The sequence below is a fragment of the Oncorhynchus mykiss genome, chromosome 2 (assembly GCF_013265735.2).
Source record: "Oncorhynchus mykiss isolate Arlee chromosome 2, USDA_OmykA_1.1, whole genome shotgun sequence".
NCBI classification, from domain to species: domain Eukaryota; kingdom Metazoa; phylum Chordata; class Actinopteri; order Salmoniformes; family Salmonidae; genus Oncorhynchus; species Oncorhynchus mykiss.
The window spans coordinates 19,582,827-19,600,644 of record NC_048566.1 but is presented as its reverse complement, the minus strand read 5'-3'; the positions used below and the strand labels follow the sequence as shown (position 1 = coordinate 19,600,644).

General features: G+C 44.0%; 3 protein-coding genes across 3 annotated transcripts; 2 read left to right on the top strand and 1 right to left on the bottom strand.

Annotated features, from left to right (window-relative positions):
• Nucleotides 1-1,228: 1,228 nt before the first annotated feature.
• Nucleotides 1,229-3,132, bottom strand: LOC110537165 (forkhead box protein J2). Its single transcript, XM_021623004.2, has 4 exons — nt 2,845-3,132; nt 2,221-2,624; nt 2,036-2,110; nt 1,229-1,790 (listed from the first exon to the last, which is right to left on the bottom strand). Exons 2-4 carry the CDS (start codon nt 2,542-2,544, stop codon nt 1,470-1,472), a joined length of 720 nt encoding a protein of 239 aa, XP_021478679.1. The 5' UTR covers nt 2,545-2,624; nt 2,845-3,132; the 3' UTR covers nt 1,229-1,469.
• A 2,333-nt stretch (nt 3,133-5,465) lies between these two features.
• On the top strand, nt 5,466-9,106 carry LOC118936409 (ubiquitin-like protein ATG12). Its single transcript, XM_036940955.1, has 4 exons — nt 5,466-5,629; nt 6,524-6,660; nt 8,073-8,135; nt 8,898-9,106. Exons 1-4 carry the CDS (start codon nt 5,527-5,529, stop codon nt 8,955-8,957), a joined length of 363 nt encoding a protein of 120 aa, XP_036796850.1. The 5' UTR covers nt 5,466-5,526; the 3' UTR covers nt 8,958-9,106.
• A 5,868-nt stretch (nt 9,107-14,974) lies between these two features.
• Nucleotides 14,975-17,598, top strand: LOC110537188 (germ cell-specific gene 1-like protein). The gene is made up of 5 exons (XM_021623039.2): nt 14,975-15,619; nt 15,704-15,751; nt 16,110-16,262; nt 16,518-16,629; nt 16,733-17,598. Exons 3-5 carry the CDS (start codon nt 16,163-16,165, stop codon nt 17,109-17,111), a joined length of 591 nt encoding a protein of 196 aa, XP_021478714.1. The 5' UTR covers nt 14,975-15,619; nt 15,704-15,751; nt 16,110-16,162; the 3' UTR covers nt 17,112-17,598.
• The last annotated feature ends 220 nt before the right edge of the window (nt 17,599-17,818 follow it).

The window sequence follows — 17,818 nt, the reverse complement described above, 5'->3', positions numbered from 1 at the left end:
CTGGCCAGGGTGGGGGTGTTGTGAGTAAGGGGTGGGAGGAGCAGAGTTTGAGGGGCACCGTGGGCCAATGGGGAGTTGTTACCGGAGGACGAGCCAATTAGGCCCTTCTGAGTGAAGAAACGGTTCAATGAATCACAGAGCGAAGTGAAGAGTGTCGGCTCCAGCGCCCAATCACAGAGCTCGGCCTGGCGCATGCTCTCCAGGAGGTCTGGAGGAGAGAGGGAGGAGGGGAAAAAACAAATAGTGGGGAGAAAGAGGAATATTGTCAATGTGATAACTATTCTTGTCAATGTAGAAACAATGGGTAGCATTGATCTATAATAATCATGTAGTTTGTTAAGGGACCTGGGTGGCTAGTGAGGTCAATGTTGGCCCAGTCCAGACTGCTGGCGACCCTAAAGCTCTCCTTCAGAGTGTCTGTGGTACTGAACCAGTCTGCTGGCACCACTACAGAGACAAACAGAGAGAGAGGTGGTATAGGTTGTCAAAGAGTTAGTTACCGTATCATATTCACACAGTGCAGTGACAAACCTACAGGCACAGTTGAATAGGTTTTTGAAGTACTAAGGTGTTCAGGTGTTGAGTTGTTATAATCACCACTGCTGTGAGACAGTCTGTCTGCCTCAGGAGGAGGCCCGGGCGCTACAGAGGGTACAAGGTGAGGGGAGAAAGGGGGGAGGGTTGGGGTGTGCAGTGTGGTACTGTCATTGGTCAACACAAATAATGGACCCACGTCCGCTACAGAGAGAGAGAGAGAGAGAGAGAGTTAAACATTCACATACACAGATTCTCTGACAGCATAGACAGATATGAATAAAAACACTCATTTAGAAAGTGAGAGTGAACGTACATTGCGAGGCCACTCTCTCCCTGACGCTTCTGCAGAGGGACTGGAAGGAGGTGTAGAGGTCTGGCAGGTTCAGATCAGAGAAGGAGAAACGGAGAAGGGGATCACAGGAGTGTGACGAGGCGTAGGTGGGGGCAACAGAAAGAGATGGGACAGAAAGAGAGGGAACAGAAAGAGCGGGAACAGAAGGAGGGAGACTTTGAGGGGAGACAGAAGAGGGGACAGTAGAGTGAGGAACAGAAAGAGAGGGGAGAGAATGAGGAACAGAAAGAGAGAGGAGAGAATGAGGAACAGAAAGAGAGGGGAGAGAATGGGGAACAGAAAGAGAGGGGAGAGAATGAGGGATAGAAAGAGAGGAGAGAGAATGAGGAACAGAAAGAGAGGGGAGAGAGTGAGGGACAGAAAGAGAGGGGAGAGAATGAGGGATAGAAAGAGAGGGGAGAGTAGCAGAGGCAGTAGATGGGGAGACAGTATCATGGGGGACAGGAAGAGAGGAGACAGGGGACTGCATATAGGGTGGCCGCTGCTGTGGAACCAAGGTGATAGACAACAACAGCTTATTATCTGGTTGTAAAACCCATGATCTTTATCAATCTACTGGATACATTTGTTGGGACTGAACTTACTCTACCTTGCATGGTGGGGGGGATAGTTGTTGACTGGGTTCCTGTGGCGATTCTAAAGACGTATAATGTTCTGTCTGTGGAGATGCTAAAGACCTATAATGGTCTGTCTGTGGAGATGCTAAAGACCTATAATGGTCTGTCTGTGGCGATGCTAAAGACCTATAATGGTCTGTCTGGGGTGAATGCTGTTTCTCTGCCTGCATCACTGAGACATTGGGGACCTGGATGGACCCCTCCTCCTCTTCAGCTGGATACGGACGCTTGGTTCCTTTCAGCGGATTGGGCTCTGAGGGGCCGTCCATCATCCAATAGGAACCCTGGAAACACAAGAGGTGGAGGGTTCTCACAATTTATAAGTATTACTTCAAAAGTACCAAAAAGTTTGAAACTGTAATATATTCAGTATATTTTGAAATATCATACTTTTATCTATTTCTAGCCTATGTATCGTATTTCACAGAAAACAGTGGATCACTGAGTGCACTGGCCCCTAATGTCTTCACGTGGCAACATTGTGGCCGTTTGAAACATTCACTGTTTGAATGTTTTTAGAATGACTCACCTTCCCAGGGTCACTTTGGGGTCGAGGAACCTTCCGGAAGCATTTATTGAGGGACAGGTTATGTCGGATGGAGTTCTGGGAGGCAAAATAAGCATGAACATGTATTGCAGTAACACAATCATTTTGGATAATCGACTTTGGACAGTTTGCACATGGAGAGTTTGGAGTATTTCTGATTACTGCACCTTCCATCCTCTGGCAGATCTGCTGTAGTAGGGGAACATGTCACTGATCCACATGTAGATGTCATTCAAACTCAACTTCCTGCCGGGGGCGGCACCTATCGCCATGGCGATGAGGGTGGCATAGCTGTGAGGGGGCTTGGCTTTGGATCCAGAGGAAGGAAAGGGGACAGGGATGGATGGAGGAAGATCACTTCTCTCCCTCCCTCTCTCTTTCTTTCTCTCCCCCTCTTCTCCTCCTCTCTCTCTTCCTGATCGCAGTGAGCTGATTCCCAGCTGGGGGAGCCAGTCTATGCTGGTTAGACTGGAGTCCAAGTTAGAAGACATGCTCACTCTGTCAGGGCTCTGAGGGTTGGAATAAAAGCCTGCACACACTGCAACCCTCCAGGACCAGAAGTGGCCACCTGCTGTAGAATACAACACGTATAAGAACAGTTCTATAGAACAACATTACAGTAAGACTCACCACAGTAATGCAATACTGTCGTCAGCACTGCAGTTTTAGATGGTGTTGTTTACATTTCACATGTTGTGTTTCAATGGAACTATAACACTCACAATAGAGACTGACTTCAAGTGTTTGTTCATAGTTTTCTGTTTAGTTAGGAGTAAGAGTGATTGACTTACCTTTCTCTCCTTGGTCAATAAAGGCCTCAAGGCCTCAAACACGTAATATTTTATGTTCTCATCAGTTGTGCAGTATACTCAGTGTCAGGTTAGTGTTATTCCTCCCTATTTCTTTATCTCTCGCTCTCATTCCCAATCGGTTGATCGTCATCGGCTCTTATCGTCTTTTCTCTTTTTGAAAGTTTGTGTGTGGAGAAAAAAAATGTATAGCAGACTGCTTCCATTTTCTCTCCCTCTCTTACTTCCCCTCCCTTTCAGTCTGCCCCTGAATGAGGTCATCCACTCCTCCCCCTCTGTGACATCACAGATTCTGTTCCTCCTCCTCTGAAGGGTTGTCTACACCCCTCGTCTGCATGAGGAGACACCTTGAATTTGTATTGGCTGCTATGTGGGTGGCAACAGACTTTAACTTGTAATGAGCTGTTAATATGAGAGTATGTGTGTGTGTGTGTGTGTGTGTGTGTGTGTGTGTGTGTGTGCGTGTGTGCGTGTTTGCGCCTGTAGCAGTCTGGTTGCGTTGTTGACGATGTTGGGGAACTGGAAGATGTTGGGTCTGAACTTCTCCTGCATGTCACACAGTAAGAGTACTGAGCCCTTTGTTGACAGTCTGCCAATCCTTGCCACTGAGAGAGCAATATATAGCGAGAAAATGGAGAGAATAGAATAGTCTAGAAGAAGTACTACATCAAAAGGGTGCTCAATGGATCAGATTCAGAGGACTGTGACAGACATTTGTGACAGCAAAATCATGTTCTCAACTCTCAACATGTGTTTATTCAACTCAAGACACAGACGAGACAACAAGAGTATTCAATGCATGTAATTATTTCAATGTCATGCTGTATTTGTATGTATACAGTGGGCATGCTCATTGGGAATTCGTATGATGTCAACCTTGTACACATAACGTAAACTCACCCCATTCCGTACAAATGTGCGCAAAAGCAACATTCAAACGAGGCTACAAATTAAACTAATGGGACTGTAGCGAATGTGTTGACCTCAAAATCGGGGGTGTGAACTAGGTTTCTATTCAAGCGTTGATCGACATGCTAATAGCTCTATGGTATTGGAGAAAAGTTGAAAAAACGGACCCTCCGTTACATCTAGACGTGTCATGCCGCATTAAGCAAATATTTCTGTCTTACAATCTCTCTCCACCAGGTGTCATCCTTTAAAAACAAGAACTGGACAGTGACGGGGTAAGTCTCTTTTTTTTTTTACCTCTTTTCTCCCCAATTGTTAGTAGTTACTATCTTGTATCATCGCTACAACTCCCGTACGGGCTTGGGAGAGACGAAGGTCGAAAGCTATGCGTCCTCCGAAACACAACCCAACCAAGCTGCACTTCTTAACACAGAGCGCATCCAACCTGGAAGTCAGCCGCACCAATGTGTGCACCTGGCAACGTGGTTAGCGCGGCCAGCCCACCACAGGAGTCGCTGGAGCGCGATGAGACAAGGATATCCCTACCTGCCAAACCCTCCCTAACCCGGACAACGCTAGGCCAACTGTGTGTCACCCCATGGGCCTCACGGGCGTGAACCCGGAGTCTCTGGTGGCACAGCAGCACTGCTCCCTAGAGCACTGCGCCACCCCTAGTCATTTTTTGCATCTTCATTGCATGCGATCATCATTCTCAAAGCCTCTGTTTACTTCTAAGATCACGTTAGCACCGGCCTAAAAACCCCATTCAAATTTGACACACACCTTCAAATAGGTATGTAATGACACATTATATAAACTCTTTATAGTGTTTTATTTACATAAGGTGATAAGTTGGACAGATCGGGTGAAAAAAAGAAGCTATTTTTCCACACAATATCTCTCCTTTTCACTATCACGCATTAGTTTTGCATCCCCACCCGCCATTTTTTTAAAAACCCGACGGGCTTATTGCCTGTTTGAATTACGCAGAAACGGGCAGCGTTTATGTCATATAATTGATTCTGTTGGAATGGGGAGAAATTGTGCTTTACAATGGTATTGACATTACAGTTGATCTGGAAGTATTATGTTTTGGGGTGCTAAAATAAGGGCAATTGTACGGACCAAGGCGATGTACTAGTTTAGATATTGCAGATTTTGATATTTCACTGTAATGTTTTCAATGAATGTCAATTTTAAAGGAATGCATGTCCAGGAATGCCTATCAAAAGACAGTAAATAAGCATTAAATTGGTAAAGAAAAGGCAAAAGGATCAAACGTACTGTTGACATGTGGAATGGCTGAACTTGAAGGTCCAACTTTCTACAGCTACCGGACAGTTGACACCCCCTCCTTATTAGCAAAATCTAGGAACATTTTAGATTTATGACAGAGTAAATGAGGTTACACATACAGTACACAGCCAACATTCAGCATATGAAATACAATACCGAGACTGTCATAGAATTAGACATTGATTGCTAGATCAAGCTGTAAAATAGATTGGCTAAACAAAGACAGCGATAATTGCATGCACAGCACACCTCAATAATTCATGAATAGATGGAAAAACCACGAGATCAACTTTCTACTACGACCACTGTTCACAAATTACACTAAAACGCCCCAACATCAAATACACCAATCGAATGAGACGCATTGACATTGGTTTCGGCAAATAGCATGCAGCGTTTTCCCCATAACGAGTGCGTGTCAGAATCTAGTGCACACACTCATGATAAGGACTGCTGAGGATGTCTGCCAACGCAGAGTCTCCTACAGAAACGCAAAAAGATGAGCCTTCAACCCCACAACAGCCTACGGAAGACTCGGGGACGGCAGACGAGAAGAAAAAAAGTAAATTATGAGCGACTGTTTGACTCACAGTTAAATTTACAGTAAGATATCGTGCTTTCTGTTTACAAGCAAACGTGACCCGGAAGAGGTCGATTGACCGTTGTCTCAGTCAATATAATTGAAACAATTTTGTAAACAGAAAATCGATGGTCAGGGATGTTCATACATTTTAAGTAGGGCGGGCGCTGGCTGAATGGTTCACGTTTAGCTTGCATTTCAAACTATGTTTACCTCATAATTTAACACATTATACAAAATGTTTTTTTTTTTTTAGGGCTGAGTCATTATTTTTATTTCTTACTGCATCAAACATTGAACATGCCAAAATCAATGTTCAGACGTTACGGTCTGTGTCATGGCTATAATGATTTCACAGTCCAAGATCTACCTATTTTTTTCCAGGTGACTATAACATAGCTGGAAACCAATGAAAGTTTAGGTTGCAAAATTAGGTTATGTAGCTAATACTTCGATCACTAGTCGCTTTAATAATGCCACTTTAATAATGTTTACATATCTTGCATCACTCATCTTAAATGTATATATTGTATTTTATACCATCTATTGCATCTTGCCTATGCCGCTCTTTCATTGCCCATGTATTTATATGTATATATTCTTATTCCATTCCTTTACTTAGATATGTGTCTATTAGGTCATTCTTGTGGAATTGTTAGATTACATGTTAGATATTGCTGCACTGTCAACTAGACACACAAGCATTTCGCTACACTCGCAATAACATCTGCTAACCATGTGTATGTGACCAATAACATTTGATTTGATAACACAGATCAGGGCATTAACTTTAATCTAGCAGTCTATTGTTATGCTATGCAAAATATACATGTATTCTGTCTCTCTCTCATTCTCCCTTCATCCTCCTCTCCCAAGTTGATGTGTTGTTGAAGGCAGTAGGAGACACCCCCATCATGAAGACAAAGAAATGGTCGGTAGAGAAAGGGAGGACAGTGCAATCACTCTCTCAATTCATCTCTCGATTCCTCAAGATGGAGGCCAATGAACAGCTGGTGAGTTATTGTGTGTGCTTCTCAATAGTTGTCTCTTGCCTCCTTCCCTTCAGCTAGAGGAAGTGGACAGGTGATACCTCTGGTATATGCACCAATGAGGCAAAGATATTTAGAACTAACCTAAGATAGTTAATCTGTGTCATTTTTACAGTGGGAGCAAATAAAGCCTAGCACGATCCTATAGAGTATCACAGTATGAGTCATTATACCCATAAAACCTAGCGGTCAAACAGGGAAATGGTTCCAATTGTTTTTCTACCATTCATTTTTCCCATAGGGGATTTTTAGAAACTCTTAAAATAAAGGCTGTGTTTTGTGTAGGCTTACTCTGGTGTGACGTTTTGATAACCATGTAAACTTCTCTCAGACATGGTGACTTTTATCAATATATTTGCCTGTATTTACCCCCCCAACAAATGAAATGCTAATGTGGCTATTATAAAGAACTACAAATCCTGAATTGAGGCAAAAGTTAATCCAGAGTTTCTTAACCATTTAATGTTAGCTAAATGTTGTAATTAATAAATTGGCAACATTTTTAAAAATGTACCTGTTAGCAAAGGTGCCAGCTAGAGATGACGTGCAGGGATTTGTAGTCTTGCAGGGTGCCTAGTCTGATGACGTGCAGAAGCGTGCAGGGATTTGTAGTCTTGCAGGGTGCCTAGTCTGATGACGTGCAGGGATTTGTAGTCTTGCAGGGTGCCTAGTCTGATGACGTGCAGAAGCGTGCAGGGATCTGTAGTCTTGCAGGGTGCCTAGTCTGATGACGTGCAGAAGCGTGCAGGGATTTGTAGTCTTGCAGGGTGCCTAGTCTAATGACGTGCAGAAGCGTGCAGGGATTTGTAGTCTTGCAGGGTGCCTAGTCTGATGACGTGCAGAAGCGTGCAGGGATTTGTAGTCTTGCAGGGTGCCTAGTCTGATGCTAATTATCATATTTGAATCTGAGGATAAATAGAGGTGAATATATTGATAAAAGTCACCTTGTCTGAGAGATATTGACATGGTTATCTAAGCGTCATGCCAGGGTAAGCCTACATGAAACGCAGCTCTTCATTTAAGTGTTTATAAAAATCCCCTAAGAGAAATGAATGGTGGAAAAACGATTGGAACCAATTCCCTGTTTGACCGTTCTTAACGGATGCTTCAGCTTTATAGCCCCTGTGACATGTCTGGACTACCCCTTCTGTCTGTGACTGAGGTATGAACTGGAGAAAGCATCCTGGCCCCTTGATATGCACCCACTGTGGCCTTTGATCTGGGACCATAGTGTGTCAGCTTGTTCAATGATTCTAAACACCCATTGCTCTCATCTCTCACACTCACTCACTCACTCACTCACTCACACACACAATGGGCTTTATTGGCAAGTGAAATAGATAATAAACAATAAAAAAATCTCTCTCTCCACACAGTTCATTTACGTCAACCAGTCATTCTCTCCCTCGCCTGATCAGGAAGTAGGAGTCCTGTTTGAAGTGAGTACTTTTCATTTGAAATCATTTCTGGAGGCCTTGGGAAATGCAGTTTTTCTGTTATCTATTTGTCCTGTGGTAAGTTAGTTGACCACCGGAGGGAGGTCTAAGTGAGCAATTCCCTGTGAGATGGAGCTGTTCTTATCTCCACAGTGACTACTGTTCCCTGGGGCCAGTACACTACTGTATGTGTTATGTCAATACAGGCCTGGAGTATTCACCAAGGATGTATATAAACCCTGGATTGCTGATGCTATGTATTAGCCATTGAGAGGCTAGTAACAAGGAAAATGTTTTTGTTTTATTTTTAGCTCATAATATAATTTTAAAAGTATGCATTAAGGTGTCTGTAATAGCATGCACATGACTGTGTGAGAAAATCTGTGAGGTGATTCTGAGAATTTGGTTACAAAATATCCTCTAGCCCAAGGCTACCCCTTCAGTGTTTACAGATCAGAAGGAACTGTATAGATGTTTGGCAGAAGCTCCACTATGCTCATTGCAAGCCTGCATAATGGAGCCAGCATCACATATGACTTACTATCTAATTATGTTCAGACCTGTTAACACTTGGGTAAAGGCTAAAGGTTTATCAGGCACAGTTCTCCTGGTCTAAGGGTCAGGCTATTAGTGTCCACTTGACCCCCATCTTGACCCATGGCCTTGACCGTCCCTATTAAATACCCGCTAAATACTTCAGCTGATGTTTTGTGCTCCCTTTCCTATTCTTCTAAAAGAGTAACTCTTACCTTCTGTGTTTTTCAGTGTTTTGGCAGCGATGGGAAGCTTGTTCTACATTATTGTAAATCTCAAGCCTGGGGTTAACAGTTTTTAGCCCTTTTCAGTTCAAACGCATACACACACAATATTGTTTATACTCCTTCCTTGCCTAAACCAATGTTGTCATTGCTAATTTCTTGTTTGTTTTGCTGTACATAACCCAATGTAAATAAATTGTGACTATATAAAGTAAACCCACTCTGTCCCCTGTGTTGTCTCCAGACAATTATAGACATTAATAGGAAAATGTCAGGATTTGGCTTTGCACAGGGGGCATAACCTGTCCGGCTAGGATACTTACATTAAATATAACCCCACACAGATTGAGATGAGTGCAACAATTCAAACACAAACACTGTAATGACATGACATGGGATGGTGCCAAGAGTGGGTGAAAGTTGAGTTGAGGTTAGTCAAGAAAGTAGAGGGGCTACTAGGGAGGGAGGGAGACTGATATGGGAGAAAGTACAGTAACAGATGGACTTAGAGGGATTACATGGATTTGGGATGGGTCTGTGACACAAATTCCCAAGAAAGACAGAAAAAGGAGGAGTGTGGCGGGGGACTCACACTCGTCCTGGAGCATGAGAGAGAGTGGGAAAGGAGGATAAAGAGAGAGAGAGGAGCATCTGGCTGGAGAGGTAAGGGTCATAACTGATCATTCTGACAAAGGGGGTATTAGAGAGAGGAGTAGTGCAGAGTACTTGGGTTAAACCAGGGACGACAAAAATCAAAAATACCAAAAAATGTGTGCAAAGTTATTGCTTGGTCAACATGAATGTCTCAGCATATCGGAGAGGACTGAGGAAAAATACGAAAGAGGATAGGAAGGAAAGATTGTGATGGAGGAAAATAAAAGACGGCAGTAGAAAGATTGCATTGTAGTGATGGATGTTGTCTCAAGAAAAATAGACCTCTGTTTCTTCTGTAGTGAGGCAACGATGCAGTTTCGATTTGGTGCCAAATTTCAGGCTAAGAATTAGTAGTTCTTAGAACTGAATAAGCTGTTAAGAGTTTGGCATGGAGAAAATAATGATGTACTTCCTGATGTGCTCTGTATAGTTTATATATCTTGTACTGTCCAGTCCTTCCTTTAAAAAATACAAAAATTGCAACTGAAATGACTGAAAGAGAATGTTGCTGTTGGTAACTGAGGATTATAGGGAAAATCTCATTTTATTGGTCTCCTACACATTTTTAGCAGATGTTATTGTGGGTGTAGCGAAATGCAGGTATAGTGAAATGGCACCGGGTTTTTAACGTACTGTAGGTCATTTTGTGTTTAGCATTTTTTATTGTTGATTCATTGCCGATTTGTTATGCCAATGGATTTCAGTTTGACTGCTGCAGAATGTGTTGGGTATTAAACTTTAATATAATGGCCTATGTAAACAATACCTGCAAATCTGAAGCGTTTTTCACCAGACATAGCCGCGGGAAGTAGTTTTGGGGTGCGGGTTTTTGCCTGCGTTACAGGCGGCTATATCAGTCCACTAATACAGAACTAGTAAAACTAGTACTATTTGATTCAACTTTTTTTTAAATTCTGATTTTTCACGGGGTCCTGCAGCACACTCAGCACCCATACTTCCCACTGAGACTGACTTGAAGATTCTAGTGATATTACAGTGATGGGCAGTCATACTAACTGGTTAATCTGTCCTGTGTTAACATTGCAGGGATCGCACACAGTGTGAGAGAGAGACCAGGAGAGAGAGCCAGAGTGGGTTTCACACTAACACACCTAACACAAACAGATTAGAGCAGATTAACATGGATTATCAGAAAAATGATTTAGATCAGAGGTTTAACTAATGATTTCATTTAAAAAAGTAATCTGTACATTTTATTCCTTCCATATTTTTCCTCCTCTACTTTAAGTCGTGAGGAGGATGCCGTGAGAGGTAGAGGCAGGCCAGAACCTCTTAATCAGGAAGTAGTAAATTAATAACGGGGTGCAGGTCACAGAACATTATGGATTACTAATACCTCCAGAACCATATGCAAACACACTGAGCTCTTGGACTTGTACGACCCGTCACCCTGAGCATTGCTATGAGTAAGATATACTGTATCTGCCCTAAGATGTGATCATACGGAAAACACTTGTACGCCAAAGCAAAATGTATTCCAATAATATCTCTCCATTTGATGATACGTTTTACGGCTGGATCTGATAGTATCTGTATCAAGTCTGTATAATCAAAACTCACTGTGGGACTAGAGTGAAAAGTTAGGCGACAGAGATCTAGATAGCATATCCGATAGCTCTAAAGTTTATGATGAAAGGCGGCTAGGGACTAGTGATCTATTGACTCCCATTACTGTTGAATGGTTAGAGTGAAGAGCCCTAGGGATCTATAACAGCATAAACCTTCAGTCCTGGTTGGACAGACATGTCCTCCTTCTGTCCCTTCTTTTCTCCTGGCGTGACCCCTCTCCTCTGTTCATTTGTCCATTCTGTCCATCTCTTATTTTCCATCCCTCTTTTAACTTGACAGAATCTTATCCAACTCTCTCTCTTTCCCCTTCTCTCTCTATTCTTGCTTTCCCTTTGTCCCCATTTTCTAATCTTTTCTCTACGTTGTTTTTTATCTTGTCTTGTTTTTTTACTCTGTTCTGTCTTTTTGAAACTCTCTTTCACTGATTTCAATCTATCACCAGAACTGTCATCTTCTTCATCATCCTCTACATCACCATCACCAACAACAACTTCATCCTCACATACTGCTTTTGATACTTATATCCCATCTTCCTCCGTTTGTCCATCTGTCTTTCTTCATCCTCTTCTTCTCCTTCCCCTGCCTTGAGTCTCTACACACTTCCTCTCCTCCTGCCCTATCCCTCCTTTTTGACCTTCTCTTACCCTCTCCCCTCCTCCCGGTGTGGCCATGTTGGAGAACATGTCTCGTCGGTCCCGCTCCCTGCTGTCCCTGACCCTGACCACTCTGGCTCTGGCCCTGTCCATCCTGGCTCTCTGTACCTCCTACTGGTGTGAAGGGACTCACAAGGTGGTCAAACCTCTCTGCCTGTCTCCAGTCAAGATGAGGAACTGTGGGCAGAACAACAGTGAACCCTACACCACAGGTATGCCACCTATGTAACTAACTGTCACATGTGTAATTGTGATGTCATTTCCTGTGGCACTCTCAACACACCCAGTGTCACCCTAACTTATTGACCCACCCCTCACTGTGATCATATGTATATCCTGTTACTGTCATCACTAGTCAGCCCTACGGATCCTACCAGCCCTAAGCTATTATCTAAACATTTGGATGTCCAAGGGAGTCTGAACTGCATTCATTTGGTTCAAGTACCCATCTCAGTGTTAGACAAGTAGAAGGACAGTGTTTCACATAAGAATTACACAACTGTAACACCATGGTGACATCTGCCAGCCATTTATAACATGCTGTCTTCTGACTGTGTGTGTGTGTGAGAGAGAGAAAGTGTCTTCTGTATGTGTGCATGCATGTGTGTGTGTGTTTGGTGTTATTCTGCCTTGCTCTTCATGCCCACTTGGGTTGAAACCCCATCACAACCCTCATCCAAGTGCTCCCAAATGGCCAAACACCCAAAAGATGCCAGTCTGATTTTTCTTTACTCCAAATCAACTGTTTTCAATGAAGTCAGTTGATCATCCCAGCAGTACGTTCTGGCCACTTACAGTGGGGCAAAAAAGTATTAAGTCAGCCACCATTTGTGCAAGTTCTCCCACTTAAAAAGATGAGAGAGGCCTGTAATTTTCATCATAGGTACACTTCAACTATGACAGACAAAATGAGAAAAAAAATCCAGAAAATCACATTGTAGGATTTTTAATGAATTTATTTGCAAATTATGCTGGAAAATAAGTATTTGGTCACCTATAAACAAGCAAGATTTCTAGCTCTCACAGACCTGTAACTTCTTCTTTAAGAGGCTCCTCTGTCCTCCACTCGTTACCTGTATTAATGGCACCTGTTTGAACTTGTTATCAGTATAAAAGACACCTGTCCACAACCTCAAACAGTCACACTCCAAACTCCACTATGGCCAAGACCAAAGAGCTGTCAAAGGACACCAGAAACAAAATGGTAGACCTGCACCAGGCTGGGAAGACTGAATCTGCAATAGGTAAGCAGCTTGGTTTGAAGAAATCAACTGTGGGAGCAATTATTAGGAAATGGAAGACATACAAGACCACCGATAATCTCCCTCGATCTGGGGCTCCACGCAAGATTTCACTCCGTGGGGTCAAAATGATCACAAGAACGGTGAGCAAAAATCCCAGAACCACACGGGGGGACCTAGTGAATGACCTGCAGAGAGCTGGGACCAAAGTAACAAAGCCTACCATCAGTAACACACTACGCCGCCAGGGACTCAAATCCTGCAGTGCCAGACGTGTCCCCCTGCTTAAGCCAGTACATGTCCAGGCCCGTCTGAAGTTTGCTAGAGAGCATTTGGATGATCCAGAAGAAGATTGGGAGAATGTCATATGGTCAGATGAAACCAAAATATAACTTTTTGGTAAAAACTCAACTCGTCGTGTTTGGAGGACAAAGAATGCTGAGTTGCATCCAAAGAACACCATACCTACTGTGAAGCATGGGGGTGGAAACATCATGCTTTGGGGCTGTTTTTCTGCAAAGGGACCAGGACGACTGATCCGTGTAAAGGAAAGAATGAATGGGGCCATGTATTGTGAGATTTTGAGTGAAAACCTCCTTCCATCAGCAAGGGCATTGAAGATGAAACGTGGCTGGGTCTTTCAGCATGACAATGATCCCAAACACACTGCCCGGGCAACGAAGGAGTTGCTTCGTAAGAAGTATTTCAAGGTCCTGGAGTGGCCTAGCCAGTCTCCAGATCTCAACCCCATAGAAAATCTTTGGAGGGAGTTGAAAGTCCGTGTTGCGCAGCAACAGCCCCAAAACATCACTGCTCTAGAGGAGATCTGCATGGAGGAATGGGCCAAAATACCAGCAACAGTGTGTGAAAACCTTGTGAAGACTTACAGAAAACGTTTGACCTCTGTCATTGCCAACAAAGGGTATATAACAAAGTATTGAGATAAACTTTTGTTATTGACCAAATACTTATTTTCCACCATAATTTGCAAATAAATTCATTAAAAATCCTAAAATGTGATTTTCTGGATTATTTCTTCTCATTTTGTCTGTCATAGTTGAAGTGTACCTGTGATGAAAATTACAGGCCTCTCTCATCTTTTTAAGTGGGAGAACTTGCACAAATGGTGGCTGACTAAATACTTTTTTGCCCCACTGTATGTGGCCTCTTCCCCTATTCTCCAAAGGTTTATGATACTGTACATATTTCATCTAACCTTTCAAACCTGGCTCCACATCCCTCATTGAAAACAACTTTTCTCTGAGCTGTAGTCTGCTGTGTGTGAGGAATGCAGATGAATCCTGGGGTTTTGTTCTGTCCTCTCTGCTCCCTGGTCTGTATTGTGTATAATCCAGTGAGATTGAGATAAACACTTTATAACTCCATACATTAATCCAGTTAGAGATCTGTAGTGGTCAGTACGCACTGTAGCACCGCTAAATATAATATTCTACTCTCCCCGGAGAGCCCAACTCAGAACCCATACAACAAAACCCTGTCCCCCAGAGGAAATATAATATTCTACTCTCCCCAGAGAGCCCAACTCAGAACCCATACAACAGAACCCTGTCTCCCCAGAGGAAATATAATATTCTACTCTCCCCAGAGAGCCCAACTCAGAACCCATACAACAGAACCCTGTCCCCCCAGAGGAAATATAATATTCTACTCTCCCCAGAGAGCCCAACTCAGAACCCATACAACAGAACCCTGTCTCCCCAGAGGAAATATAATATTCTACTCTCCCCAGAGAGCCCAACTCAGAACCCATACAACAGAACCCTGTCTCCCCAGAGGAAATATAATATTCTACTCTCCCCAGAGAGCCCTACTCAGAACCCATACAACAGAACCCTGTCCCCCCCCCCCAGAGGAAATATAATATTCTACTCTCCCCAGAGAGCCCAACTCAGAACCCATACAACAGAACCCTGTCCCCCCCCCCCAGAGGAAATATAATATTCTACTCTCCCCAGAGAGCCCAACTCAGAACCCATACAACAGAACCCTGTCTCCCCAGAGGAAATATAATATTCTACTCTCCCCAGAGAGCCCAACTCAGAACCCATACAACAGAACCCTGTCTCCCCAGAGGAAATATAATATTCTACTCTCCCCAGAGAGCCCAACTCAGAACCCATACAACAGAACCCTGTCTCCCCAGAGGAAATATAATATTCTACTCTCCCCAGAGAGCCCAACTCAGAACCCATACAACAGAACCCTGTCTCCCCAGAGGAAATATAATATTCTACTCTCCCCAGAGAGCCCAACTCAGAACCCATACAACAGAACCCTGTCTCCCCAGAGGAAATATAATATTCTACTCTCCCCAGAGAGCCCAACTCAGAACCCAAACAACATAACCCTGTCCCCCCAGAGGAAATATAACATTCTACTCTCCCCAGAGAGCCCTACTCAGAACCCATACAACAGAACCCTGTCTCCCCAGAGGAGAGATGAACTGGCTAAGATCCGCCAGAGACAGTTGGACAATGCTGTCCACTACATCTGGGAGACAGGAGAGGACAAGTACACCTTCAGATACTTCCACACGGGCTTCTGGGAGAGTTGTGAGAAACACGTTGATGGTGAGAAAGGCTACAAGCACACTTTACTTTTCTCTCTCACAAAAAGTTGCAAACCGCTAATATTGTTCTAAATCTTTCCTCCAGGTGAGAAGTGTCGCAGCTTTATTGAGCTGACTCCTGGAGAAACACAAGGTGTGTTCTCTCTCTCTCTCTCTCTCTCTCTCTCTCTCTCTCTCTCTCTCTCTCTGCCTCTGCCTGTGGTGTCTAGTTTTGCATTATGTTATTTTGAGGGCCTCCCATTGATACAGTGTGTGTGTGTTTGGTTTTATTATCCTTGTGGGGACCAGAAGTGGGGAAGTTCAAACATGTGGGGACAAGGAAAAATACTATTTTAGGCTCAGGGGTTAGGTTTAGGGTTACAATTAGGGTTAGGGGGTTGAGGTTAGGGTTAGGGCTTAGGGATAATAGGATTTTGAATGGGAATCAATTTCTTGGTCCCAACAAGGATAGTAAAACAGATGTGTGTGTGTCTGTGTGTGTGTGTCTCCAGGTGTGTTATGGCTATCGGTGATATCTGAGTTCACTTACATCGGTCTATTGGGAATGGGCTTTCTGTTGATGTGGTTGGAGTTGTTGTGTTCCCATAAGGAGATACACGCTCTCAAAATCAACGCCTATGCTGCCATCTGCACCGTACTGTCAGGTAATGCCTCTACTCCCTCCCTCCCCCCTCCCTCCCTCACCTCCCTCCCTCCCTCACCTCCCTCCCTCCCTCCCTCCCTCACCTCCCTCACCTCCCTCCCCTGTCTTTACTGTATGAAGCACTTCTCTTGTTCATATCCTTCCATCTCCAGACTTCACCTCTTTATCTCGGTCTGCCCTCCCATCCTCTAGCCAAGATGTTCAGTTAAAGAATCAATGAAACAGTAAATCAATGCTTTTCTCTCTCCCCTTCCAGGTCTGATGGGGATGGTGGCCCACATGATGTACACCACAGTGTTCCAGATGACTGTCATCGTTGGCCCTAAAGACTGGAGGCCTCAGACCTGGGACTACGGCTGGTCATTCGCGTGGGTATTCATTCACAGTCTTAGTAGTGAATAGTAGGGACACTTCTTTCATAGCCCTCTCTCTCTAATGACCCCTCCCCCTCTCTCTGTGGTCTCTCCTCAGCCTGGCGTGGATCTCCTTCAGCTGTTGTATGGGAGCTGCAGTCTTCACCCTCAACTCTTACACCAAGACCATCATCGAGCTGCGCCACAAACAGAGGCTCCGATTGGAGGAGACCCGCGCCGCCAGCCACGCCCCTCCATATGATGAGGTGGTCCCCGGGGGCGGGCTCTACTCTGTCAGCGGCCTATTGCAGTGCCCAGACGGGATGATTGACGTGGCGTGGGCGCCTGACGGGACTGTGATGGGGGTGGGGAACGGGGATGTACCAACTCTTGTGTTGCTAGGAGGATGTGGGCCAGAGGGCTGTGAGGACTGTGAAAGAGAGATGGATGAGATGGAGGAGGCCATGGAGAGGGAAAGAGCTGATTCGCCCTGTTAATAAGTGATGGGTGGGGCTAAAGAGAACAGAGGAGGACTATGGGTAATGTAGTCACATTACAGGTACAGTATATGCACCTTGAGCTCTCAAGATGGAAAGACTGCGACAGAGAAAGACTGGGACAGAGAAAGACTGAGACAAGAAAGACTGAGACAGAGAAAGAGTGAGACAGAACTTGATGGACATGGGACACATGAACTGTGTTGGCTGTAAGAGCTACAGTATCCCCTCTTTGACATTGAACAGAGATCACCTTGACATACATGGTTCGGGCTAACACTCCTCACATTGTCATTCATTAATACAATAGTGCCTAATGGTAAGGGATTGTTATACAGTTTTGTTATACAGTATACAGTATGTATGTAAATGTATCCATGTTAGAAATAGTTTTACCATAAGAATCCAATACTTTCTGAACTTTGTAAAACATGCTTTTCACTTCGTCTGAATGGGTCCCGTTCTGAATCTGTAAAATAAACAATCATCTCTGTGTCAATCTGAAGTGGAACTGATGTTATTCATGCAGTCTCAGCCCTCCTTCCCCCTCCTCTTCTATAGGAGACATCTGTCTGTGGTAGCTCTACTGTAGATACCTCTGTATTTCTCTATCTGTCTGTGGTACCTCTACTGTAGATATCTCTGTATTTCTCTATCTGTCTGTGGTGTCTCTACTGTAGATCTCTCTGTATTTCTCTATCTCTCTA

What these genes read in the sequence shown, in the direction of transcription:
- LOC110537165 (XM_021623004.2), bottom strand. Translation starts at nt 2,544, where the DNA reads ATGTCTTCTAACTTGGACTCCAGTCTAACCAGCATAGACTGGCTCCCC. An exon ending in GATCTGCCAGAGGATGGAAG is followed by an intron (nt 2,111 to 2,220) that starts GTGCAGTAATCA and finishes TTTGCCTCCCAG; the next exon opens with AACTCCATCCGACATAACCT. An exon ending in CCCAAAGTGACCCTGGGAAG is followed by an intron (nt 1,791 to 2,035) that starts GTGAGTCATTCT and finishes TTGTGTTTCCAG; the next exon opens with GGTTCCTATTGGATGATGGA.
- LOC118936409 (XM_036940955.1), top strand. Translation starts at nt 5,527, where the DNA reads ATGTCTGCCAACGCAGAGTCTCCTACAGAAACGCAAAAAGATGAGCCT. An exon ending in GGCAGACGAGAAGAAAAAAA is followed by an intron (nt 5,630 to 6,523) that starts GTAAATTATGAG and finishes TCCTCTCCCAAG; the next exon opens with TTGATGTGTTGTTGAAGGCA. An exon ending in AAGTAGGAGTCCTGTTTGAA is followed by an intron (nt 8,136 to 8,897) that starts GTGAGTACTTTT and finishes TGTGTTTTTCAG; the next exon opens with TGTTTTGGCAGCGATGGGAA.
- LOC110537188 (XM_021623039.2), top strand. Translation starts at nt 16,163, where the DNA reads ATGGGCTTTCTGTTGATGTGGTTGGAGTTGTTGTGTTCCCATAAGGAG. An exon ending in CATCTGCACCGTACTGTCAG is followed by an intron (nt 16,263 to 16,517) that starts GTAATGCCTCTA and finishes CTCCCCTTCCAG; the next exon opens with GTCTGATGGGGATGGTGGCC. An exon ending in GACTACGGCTGGTCATTCGC is followed by an intron (nt 16,630 to 16,732) that starts GTGGGTATTCAT and finishes GTCTCTCCTCAG; the next exon opens with CCTGGCGTGGATCTCCTTCA.